Here is a 27,521-nt window from a genome sequence, read left to right as displayed (position 1 = left end):
TGATCTGATTTCGGAAGCAAATTCACCTTAACGGCGAGGTACCATGATCTCCATGTCATTGGCAAGTATGATTTCAGTATCGTTTGCTGCGAAAGACACTAAACCACGATGTTTTTGTCTGTTACCTTAAGTACTGTCAATAATTCTGTGGTTAGTTGTAACTTTTAGTTATGAAAAAAATCAGCCAAGACGTACTCAGCATTTTGTTTAAATACTGACCGCATTTCACCAAGGAAAGTAAAATAAAGAGCTTTATGACGTCGTTCGGTTTCTCCAACAGACTGATCAAGCGAGTTCGAAGGGGAAGGTTCGGGGAACAGGGGGCGGCACGGTGAGAAACGAGAATCTGAGCAAGCGCAGAAACAAACAGATGTTAATGGAGGCGAGAAGGCTACTGCGCTCTCACTTTGCGAACTGTCGTAAAGGCCCCAGTGTCGTGCTCGCTCGGTAGAGGAGGGATTGGTTAGGCGGCGGCGGCCGGAGAGCAGCGGCAGTGGCGGCGACGGTGGCGAGGTGATCGGTCTGCGCAGCATAGAAACGCTCGCAGCTTCGGGAAAGGAGTTCCCGTGGGACCAAATTAGGCATTCTGAACCCAAGCCGGGTCAGCTGGGCCGATCCAGGCGCTGCCGCTCGTACAGTTTTGGTGGCGGTGACAGACGCTGCTCTTGACTGTAGGGGCCTATTAGGCCAACATCCGAGGCGCGGATCACTGACTCTCGACGCATCCTCTTCCCCCCTTACATCTCCTGTCTTCCTTCCTGGGCCAGTGATTCCCGGAGCCTGGGAAGAGGGTTGCTAATGATTAAGGTGAGGAGGGCGGGGGGGGGGGAGGGGATCGATTGGAGGCCGCGCGTGCGCGCAACGGGGGAGGGGCCGGGCTGGAGGGGAGAAAGAGGAAGGGCTGCGGCCGCGGAAGGCTGGGGTCGGCGACCGGCCGGTTATTGCTGGCTGCGTAGTGACTTAGGGTCTGGGTCTCCGCAGAAGATTTAATTGTGTTTGAGCAAAGCATTTGTCTACAGACACACCCACCCCCCTCAGTAAGGGGCTGTGGGTGAAGGGATTTCTTTCCCTTTTTCGACTCTCTCTAGAGTCTTAGGATGGGGGCTGAGGACTGAGGCGTGGGAGTGCGATTTGACAATGGAGTGATGAAGGTAACCCGCACCCGGGGTGTTGGAGGGCGCTAAGTCAGCCCTGACGGTTAGGGAGTTGCCTTCTTCTGTGATCAAGGAAACGTAGACCGCAGAACAGCTGAGATACAGACCCGTCAGATTTTTGTATAGAGTTGGCTGGTTGGTCATTAAAAAAGAAGCTTGATATTTTTGTTACTGTTTTTAGAGAATTTATCAGAGTCAGTAACAATGTTGTAGTTGGAAATATTTGTTCTATGCTGCAGAAATAGAGGTTTGTCTGTCACCATAGTTCTTACATAGGTTATAGTAGATCTTTACAGATAAGTTCTTAACGCACGTCTAAGTTTTAACGTTTAAAAAATGCCAGGAAGTATAGGGTATCCATTTAATTTGTTCATGTTTGTAGTGTGGGGTGATTCCATTGTATTGCATGCTTTCCTGTTTCTTGGTTTATGTGCAGTATGAATTTAGAACTCGCTGGGGTGGTAAAATGCCAGCTGACATAGACTTCATTTTATAGTTCATAAAGCTTTTTGAACCTGACTTAATCCAAACTTTATTTCATTTGGTGTTTTATGTTTAATTTTCTTGTTTTAGGGACCTCTTCAACCAAAAAGAACAGACTGGGGAAAAGATAAGCTAAGGTTCCATTTCCTTTCCCATTTTTGTTTTTTGTGTCATTGCTTTCAAATGTTAGTATGTGATTAAGGTATTACATAGAAGTTTTATAATACTGGTTTTACTTGGTTTTATTAGGGTGAAAAATCTACATTTTGATATTTCATTACTATATGTTTTTTAGTAAAAATTTTCATGTCAATGTGAACCAGGTTATTTTTTCATACAAAACAGTAGTGTTTGGTCGTGTTTGTGAGACAAAACAAGTAGGGTGAGAAAGAAACCCTTTCACTCTGAAAAGAATCTTAAATTGTTTTTTTTTTAAGCCTTGAATTATTTTACTTTTGTCCATTTCTTGTCATTTAACCTTGGACAAATGACATCTCTCTCCTGTGCATTTGTTTGCCTCTACAATTCAGAGGAGTATTCTAAGAACTGGTGAGGGTATTTATGAATTGGTCTGAACAATATTGTAGGGAAACTAGGAAGATTAGAGTTTCTCCTTGTACATCAGGGAAGCTGTATCTTGTGTGTATGGATCCTTCTGTCACTTTTTCCCTTTTGTTTGGTGTCTCTTGGTCACTTGCATATTAATTCTTTCACTAGAGTTGGTTTTTGACAAAAGATATAGTAAAAATAATTTCATTTTGGTGAAAAATGCATTGCAGTGGAGGTTATACCGTGACAAATTTCACTTCAGTACTCTATTTCTACAGATAATTGAAAAATAGCTATACTGATCTTTAAGATAAGAGATCAGCAATTTACTCATCTAAAGCAAAGGAATAGTCAGCAGATACTCCTAAATAGTTATTTTCACTTTAAAATTTAAAATGTGGAATAAAAACCTCATTGAATCAAACCAATTAAATTTTTTAGATGCTTCTTGTATTATTTTGTCAAAGAGGGGTTTCTGTAACATGCTTTACTTAGAGCGTAATTATATGTGCCCTTGTTTTGACATTTCCCCTGGTGGCTAGGATTTCAATAGGAAAAAAAAAAAGTGACAGTACTAAAAATGATGGTAAAGTATGTTATAACTTGACATTAACATTCTATGGGTGACATTATTATACATAAAGAGTGTAGGGCTAGAGACAGGAGATCTGGATTTTAAATCTAGCTTTGCTTGCTATTCATTAGATCTGTGACTTTGTGGATGATTATCCATCCGGGGCTTCAGATCTCTCTCAACTGTTAAATGAGAAGTGTGGGATAGGTAACTCTAGTTTTCTCTAGGTCCCAATTTTAATGGTTTGCATTTTTAGTTAGGTGTTTTTGGTATTAATCGTATTCATCATGATCCAGTCCCCAGAAAGAAATGCTATACTGAGAGTATTAATTCCTTCATGGTATGTATATATTAGAGACAGGGGGAAAAAAAGAAACAACAAATGATTGAGCCATGTTTGTTGTTCTAGATAATGCTTCTGTCCCATTGTACATATTACTCATGATTAGCTCTCATATGATACTAAAAAATGAAACTTTTACTCCTGGTAATGCTCTTTAAATCATCCTGGGTAATTTGCTTTCAGAAACCCATAATCATTGTTGAGTGAATTTCCAGAAATGCATTTGAATGCCTTACATCTCTGTTCTTTCTTTGCTGCATCCCATAGTGTTTTGGTAACAGCTGGCCCAAGTTTCTGCAGGTACTCAGTTTATTACCATGGCGTGAGCAGTGAGTGAGCTACAAATGTTTAAAAACAAATACTAAACTGAGCTTACATTTTAGATAGAGGTACTGCATTACTATTTAATCATTCTGCAAGTATTTATTGATTGTCTCATGTTCTTGGCATTATTCTTGGCCTTCAGTGAAGAAGGCACTGTGCCTTCATGCAGTGGATACTTTATTAGGGGAAACAATAAACAGAATAGCTTTATGTAGTGGTAAGTGCCATGAAGAAAATAGGGGCATGTAATGGAGAATGAATGAAAGTGGGGCTCTACTGTGCATTGAGAGGTTAGAAAGGGCCTCTTTTTAGAGGTAATACTTGATTTGCGATCAGTGATTAAAAAGAGTCAGCCATAGTGGCAATCTGGAGGAAGAGTGCTGCAGACAAAGCAAACGGTAAATACATTAGATTGGGTTTGATTCTGGAGAATCTACAATTGTGAATTAATTGTTTGGTTTGTCTGTTAGTGTTTTTCATAATTACTGATAGACAATTGTAAAAGGAAGGTTAAAAATATTTATGTGTAGTAACCAAATGTAATGTGTTGACATTGTTTAAATCCTGACTCAAACCAACTGTAGAAAGTAATTTTTGAAGCACTTTGGAGGAAATTTGAATGTGGATAGGTATTAGATGATTTCAAGGAATTATTGTTAGTTTTGTGAGGGATGCTAATGGCATTATGTTTATGTAAGAAAATGCCCATTTTTAGAGATGGAGACTGAAGAATGAGGAAGAGAAATTTGTTTGGTATTCGTTTAAAAATACTTCCGAGCAAAGAAAGGATGGGAGAGATGAGTTAGATGAAGCAAGTGTGGAATAATCCTGATAATTGTTGTGTTGGAGTGATAGGTATATGTGTAGTAATAATATTGTTCTCCTTTTGTGAGGTTTGAAAATGTTCTTACTTTAAAGTGCATTTAAAATAATTTATACCCTATTTAGATGTCTTCTCCTTTTTTTTCTCTTCCTCCCAGTTTTGATAAAATGTAGACTTTTGTTCCTCTTTCTAAACATTCATCATTTAGTCAACAAATATGAGTACTGTATTTCAGGCACTGTGTCAGTGCTTGAGTTAAAACAAAGAGCAGGACCTTAAGGCCTGCCTATCAGGAGCTTATGGTTTGCTGGATGAAGAGAGAGACCCTCAGTGTGGACTGTGTTAACATGAAATCATAGATTTCTGTGTTTTCCTGAGGGTACACAGGATCAGCATCTTAGTGTTTATGTGGTTACTAAACAAATATTTTTCTTGGGACATCCCTGGCGGTCCAGTGGTTAAGACTCTGTGCTCCCAATGCAGGGGGCACAGGTTCAATCCCTGGTTGGGGACCTGAGATCCTGCATGCTGCATGGTGTGGCCAAAGAAAAATTGTTTTTTTCTTTTTCTAGAGAATTGAGAGTTTAGGAAGTTCTGTATGCAGCTGTGTGCCAGTCTGAGTCACTGTTGTATTCATTTCCCTTATTCATATGTTCTATAGGGCATCGGAATAAATCACCTTTTTACTTTACCACCTTTTGACATCCCAGTTTGCCTTTATTTAAATTTTTTATTTTGAAATAATTTCAAACCTAAAGTTTAAAAAATGGTACTGAGAACTCTTCAATATCCTCTAGTCAGATTTGCCAGTTTTTAAAATTTTGTTGTATTTGCTTTAATGCTCTCTTCTGAGTCACTTCAAAGTAAATTGAATGTATTATGCCCAAGTCTCTAAATATTCACTGTGTATTGTATTCTTTTGCATTATCACAGTACAGTTACCAGATTCAGGAAATCTAACATTGATAATACTATATTATCTAATCTATCTAATCTATAGCCCCTATTCCAGGTTTGTCAGTTTGTCCCAGTAATAGCATTTGTTCCTTTGTAGCATTTTCCCCATAGGATCCAGGCCAGGATTGCAAATTGCATTTAGTTGTCATATCTCTTCAGTCTCCTTTCATCTGGAACAGTATCTTAGCCTTTCTCTTTCATTGTATTGACATTTTTGAAGAATACAGGCTATATATTTCATAGAGTATTCTCAATTTGGATTTGTCTGATGTTTCCTCGTAATTAGATTCAGGTTATGCATCCCCAGCGGGGGATTTTGTATCTTTCTCAGGGTATGATATTGAAGTACCTGTTATCGGTCTGCCCCTCATTGGTGATGTTAATTTTTAGTTACCTGGTCACGGTGTTGTCTGGTTTCTTCACAGGAACGTATAATTATTTTTCCCCTCTCACCTAATAAGCAGTCTGTGGGGATAACTTTGAGATAGAGCATATATCCTGCTTCTAATCAGATCTGTATTTTCATCAAATTTCCCTCCTGGATTTAACATCCATTGATGATTCTTGCCTGTGCTGATGTTTATATTGATGGTTGCAAAATGGTTATTTTCTGACTCCGTTTCTTTATGTCAATAGGCGTTCTGTTTTAGGGCAGAAGCATCCTTTTATCTATCTGTTATCAATATGGACTTATGTACTTCCTGTCTTACTCAATGGGTTATACTCCATTATTGCCTTTATTTATTTTGATGCTCAGATTGTCCCAGGTTTGTCCAGTGGGAGCCTTTCTACCCTGGATTCTGTGTCTTTTTGACATACTCTCATAATTTTTTTGGAGTATTTCCTCTCTTTTTGCACATCTCAGTCCTGGAATCAGCCATTCTCCAAGGAGCCCTGGGTCCTTACAGTGGGGAATCCAATTTGCTTTTGAGTTATCTATTTATATATAGAAATAATCTCTTCTTTTCTGGATCAGGACATCTTTTGAGAAACTAAATTTAAATTAGACTTTGATAATGGGTTTGTATTTCTCTGAAGATTTTGTTTATGAAGTAATTACATAAGATTTAGCAATTATATTTACCGTAAAGCAATTATTTTATTCTTTTCTTTTTCAAATACATAAGTTCTAATTTGATCTTAATCGTGATCAAATGAAATAGAAGAAGAAAAAGGGTTATTTTATTTTATGTTACCTTGTGTGTGTGTCTGTGTATGTATATGTGTGTGGGAAGGGTTTAACCACTTAACTGTTAAAAAATGACTTAAGTTTTATATACTTAACTGTTGTTTTTTTTATATTTTTTTTTTATTTTTGGCTGCATTGGGTCTTCATTGTTGCCCGCGGGCTTTCTCTAGTTGCGGCGAACGGGGGGCTACTGTTCGTTGCGGTGCACGGGTTTCTCTCTGCGGTGGCTTCTCTTTGTTTTAGAGCACGGGCTCCAGGCGCACAGGCTCTAGGTGCGCGGGCTTCAGTACTTGTGGCACTTGGGCTCCGTAGTTGTGGCTTGCAGGCTCTAGAGTGCAGGCTCAGTAGTTGTGGCTTGTGGGCTCTAGAGCACAGGCTCAGTAGTTGTGGCGCACGGGCTTAGTTGCTCCGCAAGTAAGTCCTCCTGGACCAGGGCTCAAACCTGTGTCCCCTGCATTGGCAGGCGATTCTTAACCAGTGCGCCACCAGGGAAGTCCCTACTTAACTGTTTTTAACTGAGTCATCAGACATTTTGGTTTGAGGAAATTGTTGCTTTTTAACTAGCTTTTTAAATGAAAATGTTTTTATTGTAATATAGAATGATATTTCATATAAGAGTGGGAACTCAAAGGCACATTATTCCAGGCAGTTACTGTTACATCTTGGTATGTTTCACAGCCATTGTCTCACCTTTGCATCGGTATTTGCTTTATTTGTCTTTTAAACTTAACTTTTAAGTATTTTTCCTGGCAGTATTTTGAATGATTTTTATTTTTGAACCAATTAACGTCTGTACATGGTTTAAAAATTAGTTCCAAATGGCTTATAGTGAAAAAAACAGCAGTCCCCTCTGCAACCCCTCCTAATCTCCTAGTTCCACTTCCTAAGTGGGAACACTTTCAGCTCTTAAAATTTTTTTTTCTTTTGGTATTTACCTTCATATTTCTAAATAATATGCTTATATATCTACTTAGCCACTTTAGATGTCAGTTTACATTTTTTGTTTTTTAAATAATTATTTAATTTTTAAGATAAAATACATATCAATACAAAGGATACTAAATTCACAGGGTACAAAGGGCATACAGGGAAAGATAAGTCTTCTTGCCATCCCTGTCTTCCCACCACCCAGTTCTTTTCCCCGGAGACATATTCCCTCTTCTTAGTTTATATGTATCTCCAGAGCAGTGGTTCTCTGTGGTCTGTGGAGTCTTGAGGGGGGTCTTCAAATGTTTCAAGTTATCTGTTGGTTTGAAACTATTTCATAATAATACTAACTTCTTCTTTGTTACTTAACTATGTTGACATTTGCACTGATGGTGCAAACACAGTGGTGGGTAAAACTACTGGCCCTGCAGTGCATATCAAGACAGTGGCAAAAATTGTACTAATAGTCATATTCTTCATCACTGTACATTAATGGTTGGGGAAAAAAACCTGGTTTCATTTAAGAATATCCTCCATGAAGCAGTAAAGCTTGTTAATTTTATTAATCTTGATCCTTGAGTACATGTTTTTTTAATATTTCATGTGACAAAATGAAAAGAATGTTATACGACACTTCTGCTGCATACCGAAGTATGATGCTTGTCTTGAAGAAAAATATTTGTGTGATTGAGTTGCGAGCCCAACTAGCAAACTAGTTGCTTTTTTCATGGAACACTATTTTTACTTGAAAGAATGACAAACTGTAGTTATTTAAACTTGGGTATTTGTACATATTTTCTCAAAAATAAATGAAGTGAGCCTGTCACTTCAGGGAAAACAACCAACAGAATTTATTGCCAGGATAAAATTAAGGCTTTCAAGCAGAAATTAGAATTTTGGAAAACATATCTGCCACTGTGATCTTGGCAACATCTCAGGACCTTGCTGATGAAATTGTTGGTGATATTAACAAATGTGATTTTTTTTTTAATTTGCTGTGTTATAATGAAATGTGTCATTGTTTGGAAGATGTGCATAACTCGGTGGACCAACTTTTTTCAAAAGATCAATGCATGATATTAACAGAATCATGCTGTGGGTATAAGGGCCTACTTAAGTGCAAGATAGATCAATAGATTTTTTTTTTTTGATCAATAGATTTTAAATGAAATGGTCTGGAAAGTTTCATTGATATGGTTTCAGAGTCCACCTTGCAACTAACCTTTACAGAATTACGCTTGTTAAGTTTTGGCTTAATATCAAAGAAGAATAATATCCACACTTATCTGAAAAGGTTATTAAAAATATTCCTTCTTTTATCAACCACATATTGGTGTGAAGCTGGATTTTCATTTTAGATTGACTACAGGAGCAAATATAAGAAATCGGGTTTCTCTATTAAAGAAATTTGCAAAAATGTACAGCAGTGCCACTCTTACTAATTTTTTTGGAAAAAATACATTCATAAATGTTACTTATTAGCATGGAGTGGATTTACCTTTGCTGATTTTAAATAAAAAATTTTAAAGCATTTACCAGCTTTCCTCTATAATATTATTACCAGTACATACAACCCACATAATAAAAGCCCTTTGAGTTCCTCAATTATTTTTTAAGAGTGAAAAGGGGTTCACAAGTCAAAAAGTTTAAAAACTGATGCTACAGCTGGTTAATCCAGAGGGTTAAGCAGTTTTAAGCATTACTTTTTGACTGCTTATGGAAAAGGAGTTCACACTTCTCTCTTTACCGTTTCTCCCAATATAGTTGTATCACAATTTTAGATTATTTTATTTTGTTTTGTTTTTCAAAAACATACTTCATATTTACTCTTTTATTATATAAATATCAGTTTAACCTTTTACTGTAAGAATATAAATGTTTTAAGAGAGGCTTTGTTATTCTTTATACCGATTCACAGTCAATTAATTGATAAAGGTCTCTGGGTTTCTTTAACTCCATGGTCTCGTATGTTGCATATTTTAAATAACAATTCAGCATATATTTACTGAATGCCAACTATGTGTTCAACACAGTAGTGATGAAAATCAAGTCTTGGCCTTAGTGGGAAAACAAGTAAATTTTACAGATGGTGATTATGGAAATAACTGGGCTGGGAAAAGAAGATGGGGGTAGGGTTAGCTTTTTAAGTATAAGGTGGTCAGGGATGGTCTCAAGGATAAGGAAAGATTTAAGCACAGACCCAAATGAAGCAGGTAGGAGAGCCTTATGGATATCCTGGGGACAAGCATTCCGAGCAGATTAAATAGCAATAGTATGCTTGGCCGGCAGAGGAATCAGCCAAGAAGCTGTTGCGGCTGGAGTGGAGTGGAGGAGAAAATGGTGGTGTCTTAGGACAAAGGTAGAAAGGGTTTATGTCCTTCATTTTTACGAAATGTTCTTTGTAGCTTTGATAACTACTTAGTCATTTTTTCCTCTGTTCTCTTTTTGGAATTGTTTGTGAAGTCAGATGATTGGATTTTGTTGCTGTTTTGTACTTGCTGTTAGTTCCTCTGTGTGTGTGTGTGTGTGTGCCCGTGCACATAGTTTTTAAAAAATGTTGGGCTTCCCTGGTGGCGCAGTGGTTGAGAGTCCGCCTGCCGATGCAGGGGACACGGGTTCGTGCCCCGGTCCGGGAAGATCCCACATGCCGCGGAGCGGCTGGGCCCGTGAACCATGGCCGCTGAGCTTGCGCGTCCGGAGCCTGTGCTCCGCAACGGGAGACGCCACAACAGTGAGAGGCCCGCGTACCGCAAACAAAACAAAACAAAACAAAAACAAAAAAATGCTTATTGTATGCCATCTCCTTTTCTTCCCACTCCCCTTCTTTCTGTTCTTTGTACGTGTTAGGCCTGTTCCTGCTACATGGTCTTTCCTTACTGTTTCCGCCTGCTAGGAATGGTGTTCTTCCAGAACTGCGTGGCTTGGTTGATTGGTGGCTGGTTCCTTCTCATGATTCGTGTCTTTAGTTTCTTAGCGAAGAGACTGTTGATGGTTAACCTTTACCATTTGTTTTATTTCCTTAAGAGCACATATTTCTAAAATTATCTTGATTGTTTGTCTACTCGTGTCTTGTTTGTCCTCATTTGCATGCAGTTTCCATGAGAGACTTTCTGCGTTCTGTTCACTGCTGATCCCAGTATCTAGAATGGTGCCCAGCTTGTAATGGGCTCTCAATAAATATTTATTGAATGACCACAATACATAAATAAATGGTAGCTAATGTATTATCAGTGATATTGTATCTTCTAAAATGTTAATAAACTACTGTAAAATTCATTTCTGTTACCTGGGTGTTGTTTCCAGATCCTGATCTGATTTCAGATGCTTGGGATAGAAAAAGTTTGGATAACCTGACTTGTAATTATCCTGCTAGAACTGAATAGATCTTTTCTGAAACCTTCTTCCTATACTTGCATTTATCCATTTTATTCCAGTGTGAGTGAATATTTTTCCTCATAGATGGCAGTTCTGGGTAGCAGTTCTAATACCTCGACTTACTTTTCAGTCATCTTCCTTTATCTTGAACAAGTTTCAGTTTAAAAGATTTTCTTCTTTTCTCTCCTATCATCTTCACTAACCCTCAGTTGCCTCTTTTTCAGTTGCCACTTTCTTCCCCAACAAGAAGAAGTCACAGTTTATGTATACTGAAACCAAAGTTCTGAAGATTACCCAAAAAGTATATGAGTAAATGTTTGTAGGCTAGACATGTATAGGAATCCACATTAAGGTTAGGATTACTATATTTATCTAGAATATGAAATTCTTGGAACAGGGTAGCATCTTAACTATCTTTTAAATTATTACCTTGAGCAGTGTCTGGTATCAAAAAACTAAAATAGGTTTATTGAGTAAAGTAGCTGACATTAGTATACTGGATAATAAATCCTTGGTTTCCCCAAACCAGTACCCTGGGATTGTTTAATAGCTTGCTGTTTTTGCTTTTTGCCACAAAGATTTTCACTTGCTGTCTGAATACACAGGTTCAAGGAAGACAAAAATGTCATTTGGTCCAAATAACCTTGGAAATCCCTAAAGTTGCCCATAAAATATATAGATATACAGTCTCTGAAAGTCCAACACATCCTATTTTTCCTTCAGTGTTGGAACAAATCACGTTTCATTGTTAAACACTAGATGAAGTTGTAGGCTATGTTTGTGATCCATGTTATGGGAAAAATAAATGGCTCTAAACATTAGAATCTGACAGCACAGCAAGATACTCATATCATGAGAGGCACATGGGAAGTAAGGCCAACTAGAAAGTAGTAAAATATTACCTTTTTGTGTTCATTTTGGGCATTCACTCATTGAGCAGAATAGCAGGCATAATCTACATGGTTTAAATTATTTTTTTTTCTTCATATAGTTGAATTTATATTAGTGTGCTCTCTATCCAGAGGTGTTCCCCTATCCAGTTTTCAGCCTTTACCTTCAGTCATTAAAGTGTCAGTAACTCTTCCTGGTTTTTCTCTTATGACTCTTTTTCTCATTCTTTAGAACATACTATTAATTAATATTCCCCAGGTTACATATTTTGACCTAGATCACGTACGTAGAGCAAAACCAACTTTTATCTAAGTACACTTGGACTTCATTCAGGGAGAAATTGTTCCCTTGGACACTTGTGCTCAGCATATTAGATCTTACATTCTCAAAGTAGCTGCCATCTTTTCTAATCTAGTTTTCTGTTTTATTTTGTTACCCCAACCTTTACTTTGGGGCTTTAACAACTCAGGGTTTTGGTCTGATCTGCAAGAGGAATTTGAGGTTCTCTTGAATAAGACTAACTTGAGGTGGGTGTACCTACAGAACTGAAGGCCTGCCAAAAACAAAAAAAAAAGGAAAAATTCATGGGGGCAGATTGTGGACTTTTTTGCCAAGATGATTTCTAAAAGCTAGTTGACTATTTAGCTTTAAAAACAGTAATAAAAGCCAGTATGTGCATACATTATTTTGCTTAAAAATTTATAACAACCTTTTGAGGTAAATATTTCCATTTTTCAGATGAGGAAATTTAGGCACAGGATGGTTAGTAACTTGATGAAGACTCACAGCAATGATGGAGTTGAAGGGATTTAAAGTTCATTAGGTTTTGAGTCACATGAGAAAGGAATTCCAAAATTCAGGGGCTTAATCTGAATTTCTGTAATACCTTTAATGAAAACAGTAAGCTGTTTTCTTATCTCCACTGGGCATGGCCTTTGTCAAAAGAGAGGGAAGGATGGTGATATTTTATTTGGATGGTGTGATTAAGAGGGACTTAATTTTTCTGTGCTTTTTCTCTGTATTCTAGATTTTCTGTAGTGAAGATTTTAAAAATCTATTGAAGTATAATTTATAAAAGGCACACATTTTACTGTACAGTTGAGTGAGTTTTGGCAAATATATACATCCATGTAACCAACACCCCAATCAGAACATAAAACATTCCATCACCCTAGAAAGTTCTTTCTTGCTCCTTTGCAATAAGTCATCCGTATCTCCTGTCCCGGGCAACCACTGATCTGATTTTTGACATCGTGGATTAGTTTTGTTTGTTGTAGAACCTTATATACATACAAATCATGTAATATTACTGTTTTGTGTCTGGCTTCTTCTGCTCATCAAATATTTTCTGTCTAGCATTTTTTTGTGAAAATTTGCAAACATATAAAAGTTGAAAGAATTGTACAGCAAGCACCCATTTCCCTATCACCTAGATTCTACAGTTACCAATTTGCTTTTTTGCCTTATCACATATCATTCCATCTATCCATTCCTCTAACCATTCATCAGCCAAGTTTATTGGTGTGTGTGGTGTTTTGTTTGTTTGGTTTTGTATTGCAAATTGTTGCAGACATCAGTGCATTTTACCCCTAAACAAATTCAGCTTCCATGTCATTAACTAGAGTTGGATACTTGTTTACAGTTCTTTGTTTTTGAAGTAAAATTACATACAGTGAAATGCACAAATCTTAAGTGTACCATTTAAGTTTTGCCAGATGTATACATTTGTGTAACCCAAATCCTTATGAAGAGGTAGAACATCACCATCACCTTGGAAAAGTTCCCTCATGTGCCTCCTGTTCAATTGTTTCCCCCTATCCTTTGTAGAACACAACCACTGTTTTGACTTTTTTTCATCTTAGACTAAATTTGCCTGATCTAGAACTTCATATAAATGGAATCAGTATAGATAGATGTTTCATATCTGATTTCCTTCCCTTAGCAGGATGTTTTTGAGAGTCATCTGTAATGTTACTTGTATCAGTAGTTCCTTCTTTGCTGTTGTTCTTGTTACTGTTTGGTATCCCATTGTACCTATATATCATAATTTGTTTATCTTTTCACTTGTTGGAGATTTGTTTTTCCCAGTTTTGGGTTCTTATGAGTAAAGCTTTGAACATTCACATACAAATCTTTTTGTATACCTGTATTTTCCAACCTAGGTGTGGAATTACTGGATCATAGGTTAGATGAATGTGTGACTGTACTAGCAGCTCCTAAGAGTTGTATGTGGAGTTCCAGTTGTGCCACATCCTTAACATTTGGTGGTTTTGGTCTTTTTAGTCTTTTAGCCTTTTATTGGGTATACAGTTGTATCTCACTGTGGTTTTAGTTTGCATTTCCCTGATAACTGAAAATATTGAGCATTTTTTCATGTACTTACTGGCCATTTGTATATGTTTAGAAAAATGTTAAAAATTATTTGCCTGTTTTTTGGGAGGTTGTCTTATTAAGATGTGAGAGTTTTACATATATTCTGGATTCAGATTGGGTGTGTATTTGTATATACATGTAAATTATATATATGTATATAATTTTCTCTGTTCTATGCTTGCTATCTTGCCTTTTTGTTTTCTTAATGGTATCTCTGAAGAATAGAAGGCTTTTATTTTTATAAAGTCTAGTTTATCAGTTAAAAAAAAATGTTTAGTCCTTTTTGTTTTCTATGAAATCTTTGCCCATGGTGTGATCACATAAATTTTCTGTTCATTTCTTTTTGAAGTTTTAGCTTTTGGGTTTAAGTCTGTGATCTGTTTCGAGTTACGTTTTGTATCTGGTGTAAGGTAGGGGTTGAGATTTTTCCCAGACAGCTCACTAGTTGTTCTACCACCATTTGTTGAAAAGACTTACTCCTTCCCTATTATCTTGGCACTGTTGTTGAAAATCATTTGATGATATGTGTGAGGCTATTTCTGGACTTTCCAGTCTATCTGTATGCCAATAGCACCCTGTTTTGTTACAGTTGGGCTTTAATGTAATCTTGCTATTTGTTTTCTATTTGTCCCATTTATTCTCTGTTCCTTTTTCCCCCCTTCTCTTGTCCCCTTTAGTCTTGAGTTTTTTTTAGTTTTTGTGTTTTGTTTTCTTGCATTACATTTTACTTCCACTATGGGCTTATTAGCTATACCTACTTGTTTTATTTTTTATCTTTGATGGTCTCTTTGGGTTTACACTATGCATATTTAACTTTTCACAGTCTGCCTTCAAGGAATAATAGACTATTTCATGTATAATGTAAGAAACAACAGTCTATTCTTTGCTCCCCTTCTGTGCTTTGTGTTATTATTGTCATACATTTTACTTTTACATGTTAGTAGTTTGGGGAGGATTTCTTTGTTCAAATTTTGGGGTGGTGGCTAGAGATCAATCCTTGTGAAGGTGAGTGTCTTTATGAGGAAGATGCTGGTAGAACTCACTTTTTTCCATTCCACTTTCACAGAAGTGACCAGATGGTGATGATTTATGAAAATGTCTTTTAAATTTGATAAATTCAGACCAGAAAACTTAGATATTTGAGGCTAAAAAAAAGATGGTTATATCATATATTCTTTTTGTAGAACTAGACCAAAATTAGAACTTGGAGCATTTGTAACTGAATATCTCTGAATATTACCCAGTTATTGACTTTAGGCAAATTATTCAGTGAAAAACATTAAAAAATTCCTCCCCTATGTTTTTAATCTGAATATAAGGTAAATTTAGTTGTTCTTTATATTAATTAAAGTTTTTGTTTTTAAATGACTTTGCTCATCTCATTCTAAGCTTTTATTTTCAGGTCTTGATTTTGTCATTCAGTTTATATGTAATCCTTTTTCAGCTTTGTGTCACTTGAGACTATGGTGAACATTCCATTTATGCCCTCATGTGAAATCATGGCTAAAAACAGATTTTGGAATGCACGTTGTAGGCTAATTTTTAATTATACAGCTCATTTTATGTTGCTGATTATTTGTATATTCCAGACAAGTTTTGGGATTGCTCTTTATTCTGTTTTAACTTCTAAGTGTATTGTAGCTTACAATTCTTCTCTACCTATTGGAAGGTAGTGAAGTTGAGACTGTGCTGCCTGATTAGAGTGGTAGGGAGCGAGCTTAGTGTTAAGGGTGGAAATGAAGGGAGAACATAGGGCTTTAGTTGTTGTGAAGTAGATTCCTCCATCTCATACTAAATTAAAACAAATTCTGGGGGAAATCTTGGAATTCTGTGGACCTTAGTCTATTCTTTCATATGCTGAAAAGTATCCCAAGAAGTTATCTTACTTTCTCCTTTTCTTCTTAACAGTAAGTTCTAGACAATTAGTTGTTTGAAGTGGAATGGCATATTTGAAGATTATATGTTGTCTCTCAGAAGATCATATGTTGTCTTTCAGATCACTGGTTTTTAAAATTTTGTAGGTGTACTTCATCATTAAATATGTGGTTCATTTAGAGAACGTCTGCCATGGAAATAGGGTAATCAAGTCTCGTTTCTTCCCATTTCACTATTTTTCCTTTTATTCTTCCTGGAAAACCTTCCTTGGTACAGCTTCCCCTTCAGAATTGAATTAAGTTCTACTCTGGTTTGTTTCAGTGCATACCTCTTTCATGATACTGTATTTTAACTATCTACTGATAGGTTTCTCTACCTGCTGGTCTGTAACTTCTTAAGGACAGGTCTGCGTCTTATTCATCTTTGTACTTGCAATATTTGGGACAGTCTAGCACTTAGGAAGTATTCATTGCATGGTATATTTGTTTGCTAGGGCTTCCATAACAAAATACCACATGCTGGGTGACTTAAACAACAAAAATCTATTTCATCACAGTTCTGGAGACAAGAGTCCAAGAACAAGTTGTGGGCAGGTTTGGTTTCTCCTGAGGCCTCTCTCCTTGGTTTGCAGATGGCCGCCTTCCTGTTGTATACTCACATGGTCTTTTCTCTGTGTCTCTCTGAGTGTCCAGATTTCCTCTTTTTATAAAGGACACCAGTCAGATTGGATTAGGGCCCACTCATATGACCTCATTTAACCTTAATTATTGCTTTGAAGGCCCTATATATAGTCACATTCTGAGGTACTGGGGGCTAAGGTTTCAACATATGAATTTTGAGGGGACACAATTCAGTCCATAGCACATGAATTTTTTGATTTGGCATACATTCCAGCTGAAGGGGATTTGTTATGGTCCAACACCAAACCAAGGTTGTCAAGGTTGGGACCAAAGATTTCCTAGTTTGTATAAGAACAAATGGCTTAATTCTAGTGTTTTGTCTTAATGTAGTTGTCGTACATGTTTAATGATTAAGACACTGTAGCCTTTAGTGCTTGGAAGTACTACTACTACTAAGTTTTCTTTCCTTCACTGTTTATATCACAAAAAAGTGATAAAACACACTCACACATGCATTCGGGCACATGAATGCTTTGTGTACATATTGGCTGTTAATGCATCTTTGCTGAACATTTTAACCCAAGAAATAAATTTTTTAAATTGAAGTACAGTTCATTTACAATGCTGTGTTAATTTCTGCTGTATGGTGAAGTGATTCAGTTGTACATATATATACATTCTTTTTTTAATTCTTTTCCATTATGGTTTGTCACAGGATATTGAATATAATTCCCTATGCTGTACAGTAGGACCTTGTCGTTTATCCATTCTATATATAATAGCTTACATCTGCTAACCCCAAACTCCCACTGCATCCCGACCCCACCCCCACCCCTTGGCTACCACAAGTCAGTTCTCTATGCCTGTGAATCTGTTTCTGTTTCGTAGATACGTTCATTTGTTTCATATTTTAGATTCCACATGTAAGTGATATCATATGGTGTTTGTCTTTCTCTTTCTGACTTACTTCACTTAGTATGATAATCTCTAGTTCTATCCATGTTGCTGCAAATGGCATGATTTCATTTTTTTAATGACTGAGTGGTATTCCATTGCATATATGTACCACATCTTCTTTATCCATTCATCTATCGATGGATATTTAGGTTGTTTCCATGCCTTGGCAATTGTGAATAGTGCTTCTATGAACATAGGGGTACATATATCTTTTGAATTATAGTTTTGTCCAGATATTTGTGGGCAGACTTCAGTAGTTGTGGCAGGTGGGCTTCAGTAGTTGTGGCTCACGGGCTCTAGAGCGCAGGCTCAGTAGTTGTGGCACACGGGCTTAGTTGCTTCGCGGCATGTGGGATCTTCCCAGACCAGGGATTGAACCCGTGTTCCCTGAATTGGCAGGTGGATTCTTAACCACTGCGCCACCAGGGAAGCCCCAGCATTTGTTAGTTGTAGACTTTTTAATGATAGCCAGTGTGAGGTGGTACCTCACTGTAATTTTGATTTGCATTTCTGCAATAATTAGTGATGTTGAGCCCAAGAAATACATTTTTATTTGCCAAATTCCCAGTGGTAGTTTGGAAAGGTGACATCATTCAATAATTTCTCTGTAGAAATTCCATGAATTATACATAATTTCCCAGTGTATACAGATACATGCCTTGCTATCCCAGTGGAGCTACCAGATAGTATTAGGTCCTTTCTTTTCCCTTGGTAGTTCCAGCCTTAGAGTCCCACTCCCTCCTCCCTTAGTAGTTCAGTGTAAGATTTTGGGGGATATTGTTGGCAGTAGTGAGGTAATGGTGAGATTGGAGAGCAGGGTAAGCTCCATTGTCTCTCATTTGTCTCCTCCCTTTCCTAGGAATGGGGGAAATTTGCAAATAATACCCTAGTGCCCCCCTTCCCCTTAAAAAAAAGTTTCTATTTTACAGTTTTTCGTTTACAGAAAAGTTGCAAAGGTAGTACACAGAATTCCCATAAATCTGTCACCGTTTCTCCTATTGTTAACATCTTAGCTATTGTACATCTATCATAACTAAGAAACCAACATTAGTACATTACTTGATTGTAGTCTCCTGTGCTCTCACAGTTTTTCTTTCCTTGTTTGTCATGACTTTAACAGTTTTGAGGAGTGCTTATCAGGTGTTTTGTAGAATGTCCCTCAGTTTGGGTTTGTCTAATATTTTTCTCATTGGTTTCACTCGGGTTGTGGATTCCGGGAAGAATACCACAGAGGTGAAGTGCCCTTGTTAGCATCATGACTTATGATTGATGATATTAATCCTTGATCACCTGGTCAATGTAGGGTTTGCCAGCTTTCGCCACAGTAAAGTTCCTGTCCTTTCCTGTTAGTCTTTTTTTTTTTTTTTTGGAAGCAAGTCATTAAAGGGGGACAAATTGTTCAAAGTTCCACCTTCTGGAAGGGATGTATCTACAATAATCAATTGGAATTCTTCTGTCTTTTCACTCCCACTTATTTATTTAATCATTTGTTTATATCAGTGTGGACTAAATGGGTATTTATTTCATACTTTGAGTTTGAATTCAGTACTGTTATTTATTTTGTTGCCACAACTGTTCTAGCTTTGGCCATTAGGAGCTCTTGCAGGTTGGCTCCAGTGTCCCTTTGACATGCCCCTGTTCTTTTGTGTTTTGTGTCCTTTACTTTTTGGTACTGTAAGATGCTTCAGGCTCATCTGTTTTTCTTGCCACAGTTCTAGTATCAGCCATTCCTCCAAGGAGCCCTGATTCCTTTTGTTGAAGAATGATATTAAAAATCAGGATCTGGGTGCTGGGTCCTAGTTCCCTTTTCTTGACTCAATTCCTGTGCACAGTGTGGAAAGTCTGAATATTTGGATGAATGGTAGAGTGGTTATAGCATCACACATTTGTATCATAGTACTTGATAGTATCTGTGTTTGTTGACTTTGTCTTCTGCTGTGGAGTCCTAAAAGCAGATTTTTAAAAGTACTTCTAAGTGTTTAAAAAAAGAAAAGTTAAAGTCAGAAAGCTTTAAGGAATGTATGCTTGTTTTAGGGCAGGCAAATGGGGAAGAGTCATTAGGTTCTTCTGTTTTATTCTGAATTTCAGAAGAGATGAACTCTCTTTGGATGCAGAAAGGAAGGGTGTCATCAGGAAACCTTCCATGGACAAAGAAGTGTGTTTGAGAACTTCTGCTAACAGGAATTCCAGGCTTCCTTGAGCCTGTTCCTCTCCATTATTATCATCATCATTATTGCTGTCATCATCAATAATATTATTTTGCCATAACTGCTGTTATTCCAGCCTTACCTTTCTTTTCCATAATGCTGAAATTTTTTGTTTTTAAACATACAAGTCATTTACAAATGATTTGTAGACTGTCAGGGCAGGTAAAAGATTAGGGAGGTTGGAGCCTCTTTCCAATTGCTTTTGCTGGAGTTTGGTTGCAAGTAATGGAAATTGGAGCTTTTAATCTATTACTGCCTTGAAACTTTACTAAGTATTTTAGAAAATGAATGGATCTGGATCAAGGAAAGAGTTTGTTGTTGAATTCTCTTGGAAAACCTGATTTGAAATAGCAACTGTAGCTCTAAGAAAAGGTTTTAGTCAAAGAATAGCAGAGTTCATCTTTGTCATAACAGTCGAAGAAAGAGCCAGTGATATTCACAAGGTTTTCTGAACTTAATTTCTAATTTTTTAAAAATTCTATAGTTCAGCCTTTGTCCTCCTACTTATATTTAGCAATTTAGATCTGACACCCGCTAGGGACCAGAGTTTTTAAATAACAAATCTGAATCTCTCTCCTTTTTTTTTTTTTCCTATTTGGTTATTTCACTTTATAAATTTCTCAAAAAAAAAAAGAATAAAAGTAAGTAAAACATTATAGGTAGAATTCACATATGTTTTCCTTCTTGTCAGTTTGAGTAAACTTTGCATATTAGGAATATAGTTTCATATTTTGCAGGTATTTTGTATATTTTATTCTTTTACCATTTTTGTGAATTTATATGCGTTTTTTTGTACCATCGACATTGTCATCTTATTTGTACATTTTCAATAAAAATTGAGATAATATTGTTAGTCACAATTGATGTGTTACCATGTTAACCCATGGTAAGCAACTAAAAATTTTTAACCATATTATTATAAATATGTCTAAAACATGCTGTATGCTTGTTTATTTTACTGAGAACAGTCTGTCCCCTGGATGGCTCAGAATCATGATTCTGAACATCAGCTTTTATTCTTTGCTTATTACAGTGTTGCCCTCAGAATCTGTTTACATAAATAATGTTATTTAATCTAGGCAAACTGCTGACTTTTTAGTCATTGGGACAAGTGGCTTAGTTCTTCTATCTTTTAATTATTAGGTGCTGCCACCAGTATTCCATCTGTTATACCTGTAATCAGACAACTAAGCTTATTACTATTAAATATAAAATAATAGTCTCTGAGTATTGAATTGCATGTGGCCTTTCTGACAATTATTTTGAACCTTCGTAGAATCATTTTCCTTTAGGCTCTGTTCCCAAGAGTTGAAGTTGTTGGAAATCTGACTTCCAGATAAATGGAGTATTTATTACTGCCTTACAGAAAGAGAAAAGGGGAGTTATTTCAACAACATGATAAAACCTGAAGAGTATTTTATGCAAGGGAATTATAAGTTACTTAATTATGAAAGATACCATATTTTAACATGAGTATGTTTTTGGGTGGGAGTACGAAGGTTTTTTTTTGTTTCTTGTTTTTTTCATTTAGGGGGTATAAAGTTTAAGGCCAAGTGTGGTACCAGGAAGAAACAGCATTCATTCCAAAATGGCATAATTCTGTAGTGTTCTGCAGTTTGTGGTTCTAGCTCACTTGTTGAGCAGTGCTCTGAAAAAATGTAGACAGCTTCAGGGTCATATTTTGGTGTTTTGGCTCAAGTTTGGTTGATTCTGGGGATGCAGCCCTTGATTTGGTAAACAAGTTCTCCTTCCTTCACACCACCCTCCAACCCTAAAACCACCTTTTGCCCCCACTGCTGCAAAGCCTTCTCCCTGGTCTCTCTGCTTTCTCTCCAGCCTCTTGCTGTTAGCGCCACCTTCAATCTAAACTGTGTTAAGTAGAAACATTATCCCTCACTTTTTGATGATTTGACTCTAGCTTAGTCTCTCCCACTAAAAAACAAAACCAAAAAAACCCCCACACCCCAAACATCAGAGTACTTTGATACTGTCATTCTTTGCCATGTCTCAGCATTGTTTGAAATGAAGGATTTTCTCTGCCTGCCATCACCTTCTGCATACTTCATGGTTTGACTTAGATGTCACCTTCTATATGAATCCTTTACCAGAGACACCACATGCTTTCTCCTTTGTGTTCTATAGAGAGTGCTTTTATTTATATCATTATTCATAGCATTCTGTATTTTGGGTCTTTTATGTTCTTTTTGTCGTACTAAATTATGAACTTCTTGAAAGATAAGGCCCTATATCTTATTTATATCTCTGCCCACAGATCCACAAAGCCCTCATAGGTAGTGATTCTTGTGTGTCCAGTTTAAGTTGGTTATTGCATTTGCCTTTGACATAGGCTTGTAGTTATTCCAGAACTAATTGAATAACTAGGCATATACTGTATCAGTCAGAAATTTTCATCTTGACTTTTTCAGCCCACCATCATTTGGTTCCACCCTACCTATTTCAAATAGTCTTTCCTGCTTCTCACAAGGATGTGCTCACTGCTTCGTTGAGGTTGTGACTCTTTGTGACTTCAAAGAGTCTTGCATAAGCCACGATTTTTATTTTTGTATTTTTGATTTGATTTCTCCTTACTACTTTAGCATCATTCAACATATGTGACTGTTTATTCGTAAGTAAAAGACCAAATCACTTAAAATTATTAACAAAAATTAGTTCATAATGTTAAATGTACTCTGGTAAAGATGTCAGATCTTATTTAGCAGTATGGTTTAATTCTACATTTAGCTCTTGCAGATTATTAAATTTTGATAAGAAATTAGGCAAGTTAAAGCAGATATCTTTCCACATATAAAATAAAAATATTGTCTTTATGTTGGCCTCTATCACTTTAAAAAAGAAAGAACTCTCAATTCACTTCAAATTTGTGAATTTGAAGCTTTTTGAAAGTTGGCAGATTGATCATTTGAAAAACTATCAAGAACAAAAGATTGTGGAGGTTTGTTTTCCTTGAACATTTTTTTGAGTTTTTATGGGCACTTTTCACTTAACTATAATAATTATTGTACTTTCATTGGTAAAGATTATTTGATGATAGATTATTACTTTCTAAGCATGAAAATTTCTTCATACAGATAAGTTCAGAAACAACGTGCCTAGGTAGACTAGTATCAGTAACTAAAAAGCATAATCAGCTCTCAAATTTGACAACTTCATTCAGATTTGCTAACAATTAGATGCTATCAGTTTCTGCCCTATTCTCTCATTAAGCTGTCCAGGACTGGTGGTCATTTCTGGTCACTAAGGAGGAATTTTATGCTTAGCCAAGGTTCTCATAAAAATCATACTATCATATATTTGATTTATATAGTAATCTGCTACTAACAAAGTTGTGTCCTAGTCCAGAGGAAAAATAAAATATATTCAGTTATTTTTTTTTTACTCCTTTAACAACTTCTTGTACTTTGATTTCAGAAGTGGCAAATGATCATTTTATAAAAAATTCAAACCATGCAGAAATTTGTAACACTAAAGATAAATGCTCCTAACCCAGTGCTCTAAGTCTCCACCTTACAGTTTCAGTCCCAAACTAAGTATATATTTTTCTGTATTTTCCCCATGCATTATAACACTTATTTGCAACCTGCTTTAAAAAAATTATCAGTTTGTACAGAGCCTACCTCATTTTTTTTTTTTTTTTTGCGGTACGCGGGCCTCTCACTGTTGTGGCCTCTCCCGTTGCGGAGCACAGGCTCCGGACGCGCAGGCTCAGCGGCCATGGCTCACAGGCCTAGCTGTTCTGCGGCATGTGGGATCTTCCTGGACCGGGGCACGAAGCCGTGTCCCCTGCATCAACCACTGCGCCACCAGGGAAGCCCGCCTACCTCATTTTTAAAGGCTGCATAGCAGCTTATTTTATGCATATACCCTGAATTTTTAATTGAAGTATAGTTTATTTACCATATTTTATTGGTTTCAGGTGTATTGGTTTCATAGTGGTTCAATATTTTTATAGGTTATACTGCAGGTAAAGTTATTATAAAATAATGGCCATATTTCCCTGTGTTGTACAATATATCCTTGTAGCTTGTTTATTTTATATGTAGTAGTTTGTGCCTCTTAATCCCCTACTCCTATCTTGCCCCCCTTCCTTCATTCTCCCCACTGGTAACCAGTAGTTTGTTCTCTATATCTGTGAGTCTATTTCTGTTTTATTATATTCATTCATTTGTTTTATTTTTTAGATTCCACATATAAGTGATAACAAGATGTACCTAATTTTATCTTTGTTATAAAAATTAATGCTTGATTTTAAAAAAGGAAAAAAAAAGTTTGAATTCAAATTTTCCCTTTCACTTCTACCCTCCTCAGTTATACATATAACTGTATAGTTGTTATTTTTAATTAAATGTTGAAATGTTTCAAAATTATTTGAAATTTTCAGTGAACAAAATGATGAGAAACTGAATGTAAACAGTATGAATTTTTTTTATTTTTATTTATTTTTTTTTAACAGTATGAATTTGAATTAATCTTTACATATATGTCTTTAGACTATTAAAAAATATATGATGTTTTTAAAGGCCCAAGATGTCTATGGTGATGGTATTTATGTTTTATATTTTAAAAATTTGTATATTCTAATTTGTAACAGAGCCAATTTGGAGTGTTTGCTCATTCAGAAATGAAGTGTCTCCCCACTTACGAGGATTGTGTTGTACAGTTTTGTAGTTTTTCGGATATAAGCCTTTTTTGGTTGATTCTTTCATATTTTCATGATAGAATATATTTTATATAATAATTAGCAATATCTTTATATTTCATGTTGTAATATAAATTCCAAAGTCCAGGCCAGAAATGTTAGCTATTTGTGCATTGTACCCTATAATTTGTAATACTGCCTTACTAACTAGTTGAAACTGACTGCCAGATACTCTTCAGGCTTGCCAGGATAGATACACCCTTCATTTTGCTACTGGCCATGATAATAACACAATCATGACTAGAGCAGTAGACTCTCTATAATATATTGAACTCCACCCAGTTTGTACTCATAGGAGACCTAAATAGATGCTAGCTGTGTTTTTCTTTGATGACTAATACTTAGGGATTTTAGAGTACTTTAAACAAGACGAACAAGAAAATCATTAAGTTCATTGAGTAATAGAAACCTATTATTAGACAGATATTTAATTTCTCTTTTTCCAAAAGTATAATGTCTAGTATTAGAAATGGGGCAGCTGAAACATCCAGCTCCCCAAACTAATCCTCCATAGTAAAGGAGAGTCTAGAATTATTTGCTTTCATACGTTTTGTGCGAAAGAATCTTAGGCCTTTATTTCTGTACTTTAAGGTTCTGCAGGAACAGTCGAGTTTATGCCCTTCTTTGACTCTGAGGACTTCATTTATTTCTAGGTATAAGGGAAGGCCTTAAACATTGTATGCCTTATATGTGTAACTGTAGAAAAGGAATTAGTAACAGCCATTGTGCCAGGCACTCTGATAGGTACTCTCATTTAACTGTTAAAGCACTTTTACGAGGTAGATACTGTTATTGTCCCAATTTTATAGAGGGGAAACAGTGTTAGTTTAAGTAATATGCCCTAGGTTACACAGATAGTCAGGGGTAGAGACTTGAACCCAGATTTTTTTAGTACACAAATGAATAACACTTACCTTTGCTTGACTATTTACTCCTTTTTGTCAGTGATCCCACTTAAATGTGGATAATCACCTTCCCTTTCACTCGGTATCCTTTGAGTGTTTTTTTTTCCGTAATATTTTCCCAAAGTCCTTAGATTCACTATAGCTTTTTTGATTATTATTGTACTGTCTTTATTTTCTAGCTTCCTAGAATATTTTGGAGATAGAAGATTTCTTTTTTTGAAGTCTTCCTCTTGGTGGTTTGGTTAATCAGCTAGTTCTCTACTCTAAGTCATTTGAGGTCAAGTTTGTACTGGGATGGTGGGGCACAAAAATTCTACATTCACAGAGTAAGCCTTCGATGAAATAATCAACCCATGGGAACTCTAAATGTAAACTGGGTGCTTTCTGTGCTTCTTTGTTCCTTTTTACCCTTTCAGGGGAGATAGTGATCCTGGGCAGACCTCTCATAAGGCAACTTCAAGAGTCTGATAGTTCTAAACTCCATTGTACTGTACCTTCATTCCTTTTAATACCATGAGTAATAATGTCCAGAGCAACATGGAATGGAGGCTGGATATCCCATGTCCACTTCCTCTCAAGTCATTGTCTCTATGGATATCTGTTTAGGTTAAGGAGTAGAGTAAACATCTCTGGATTTAGGTCTCAATCCTTTCACTCTCCATATGAATCCTTCTTAGTTCACTAACTTTGAAATGCAACCTTAAGACTGGCCTGTGACTCTAGCAAATAATAGGATACTCCCTTTTATATCAACACGGAGCCCTCCAGTGAGACTCCCTGTCCTTCCCTTTCTCTACTCAGAGGGTTTCAAGATTTTACTTGGAAAAGTAAGGAGAAATTCTGAGCTGCTTAACATAAAACTATGAACTACAGTATGCTAGAGGACTATAGATAACAGAATTTTTGAAGGTGAAGAGAATTGGAATGCTAGTTTCCCTTGTTTTATAGTTGAAGAAAATTTCCCATTAATTTTTGCATAATTGACAGGATAGTAGTTGTTTCTTATAGGTCCTGTGTGTCTCTTGTTAAATTTGATACTAGGTATCAAATCTTTTCACCTCTATAGTGAGTGGTATATTTTTGTTATTCTGTAATATTTTCTAACTAGCTACTGTTTATTTAAAGGAAAGTCATTGATTTTGGAGTATTATTTTGGTAAACATACATGTACCTGTCCTGTCTTACTGTTTCCAGTGGTTTTCCTGTTCTCATCTGTTAATGTCATTTGCAAATAATGATAAAAAAATCACTTCCTTTTTAAAATTTATGTCCATTCTCTTGTTTGAATGACTTGACTAGTCTTTCCAGAACAGTGTTATATAATGATGAAAACCATTTTTTCTTCTTGATTTTAGTGAGAATTCCTATAGTGTTTCACCATTAACTATCAGTTGTTTTTCTTTTTTCTTTTTTTTCCCCCTGAGTTGTGCAGGGCAAATAAAACATGTGTATGACTGAATCCAGCCAATTCTCTGGTTTGAAGATTTATTTATTTATTAAAAATTTATTATTTATTTATTTATTTGGCTGTGCTGGGCCTTAGTTGCAGCATGTGGGCTCCTTAGTTGCAGCATGCAGGGTCTTTAGTTGCAGCATGTGAGATCTTTTAGTTGCAGCATGCGGGATCTAGTTCCCTCACCAGGGATTGAACCTGGGCCCCCTGCGTTGGGAGTGCGGGGTCTTAACCACTGGACTGCCAGGGAAGTCCCTGAAGATTTATTTTTTAACCTTGGACCTTGATGCCCTCAGAGACATTAAAAGTGGTCTCTGCAGACTTTCTGGAAGATGCAACCAGTATTTAATACTGTTTAACACTATTTAATACTTACTATACATTGAGAAGCAGCAATGTAGATCAGGTTTGCCAATTTTATAGAGAAGAAAAATCTCTTATTTCCCTACTGTTCCCTTTTGAGATCAGTTTCTCTACTTTAAGGGCTTATTGGACTCCCAAATATAAGATAAATGTCTTCTGTCGTTCTAGAGCTTCTGTAACTGAAAATTGGGCCATGGTAAATGTTCAAGAAGTCTTAGACATAATTACTACATAATTTTGTTATTACTATTATTCTCATTCTTCATATTCTCCTCTTTCCTATCTAAGTGATTGGTATCATCATATTCTTAGTTACCCAAGCAAAAAATACAGCAGTCATTTTTTACTTTTATCCATGCATTCTTTTACTGATTAATCCAATTTAAAAATATTCATTGAGTGCCTACTATGTGCCAGTCACCTGTTTGGTTTTTTTTAACATCTTTATTGGAGTATAATTGC

General features: G+C 36.3%; 1 protein-coding gene across 2 annotated transcripts in view; it reads left to right on the top strand.

Moving 5' to 3' along the window:
- Window positions 1-383: 383 nt before the first annotated feature.
- Window positions 384-27,521, top strand: part of RNF111 (ring finger protein 111) — an 81,162-nt gene continuing 54,024 nt past the window's right edge. Inside the window, exons 1-2 of one of the 2 annotated variants that reach the window (XM_060005881.2) lie at window positions 384-807; window positions 1,728-1,774. In XM_060005881.2, coding sequence (XP_059861864.1) covers window positions 799-807; window positions 1,728-1,774 — 56 coding nt within the window. In that variant the 5' untranslated portion in view covers window positions 384-798. The remainder of the gene's footprint in view (window positions 808-1,727; window positions 1,775-27,521) is intronic. The other variant, XM_060005882.2, reaches the window with a different exon arrangement.

The sequence above is a fragment of the Delphinus delphis genome, chromosome 2 (genome assembly GCF_949987515.2).
Source record: "Delphinus delphis chromosome 2, mDelDel1.2, whole genome shotgun sequence".
Lineage (NCBI taxonomy): Eukaryota > Metazoa > Chordata > Mammalia > Artiodactyla > Delphinidae > Delphinus > Delphinus delphis.
This window is presented reverse-complemented; position numbering and strand designations above follow the sequence as displayed.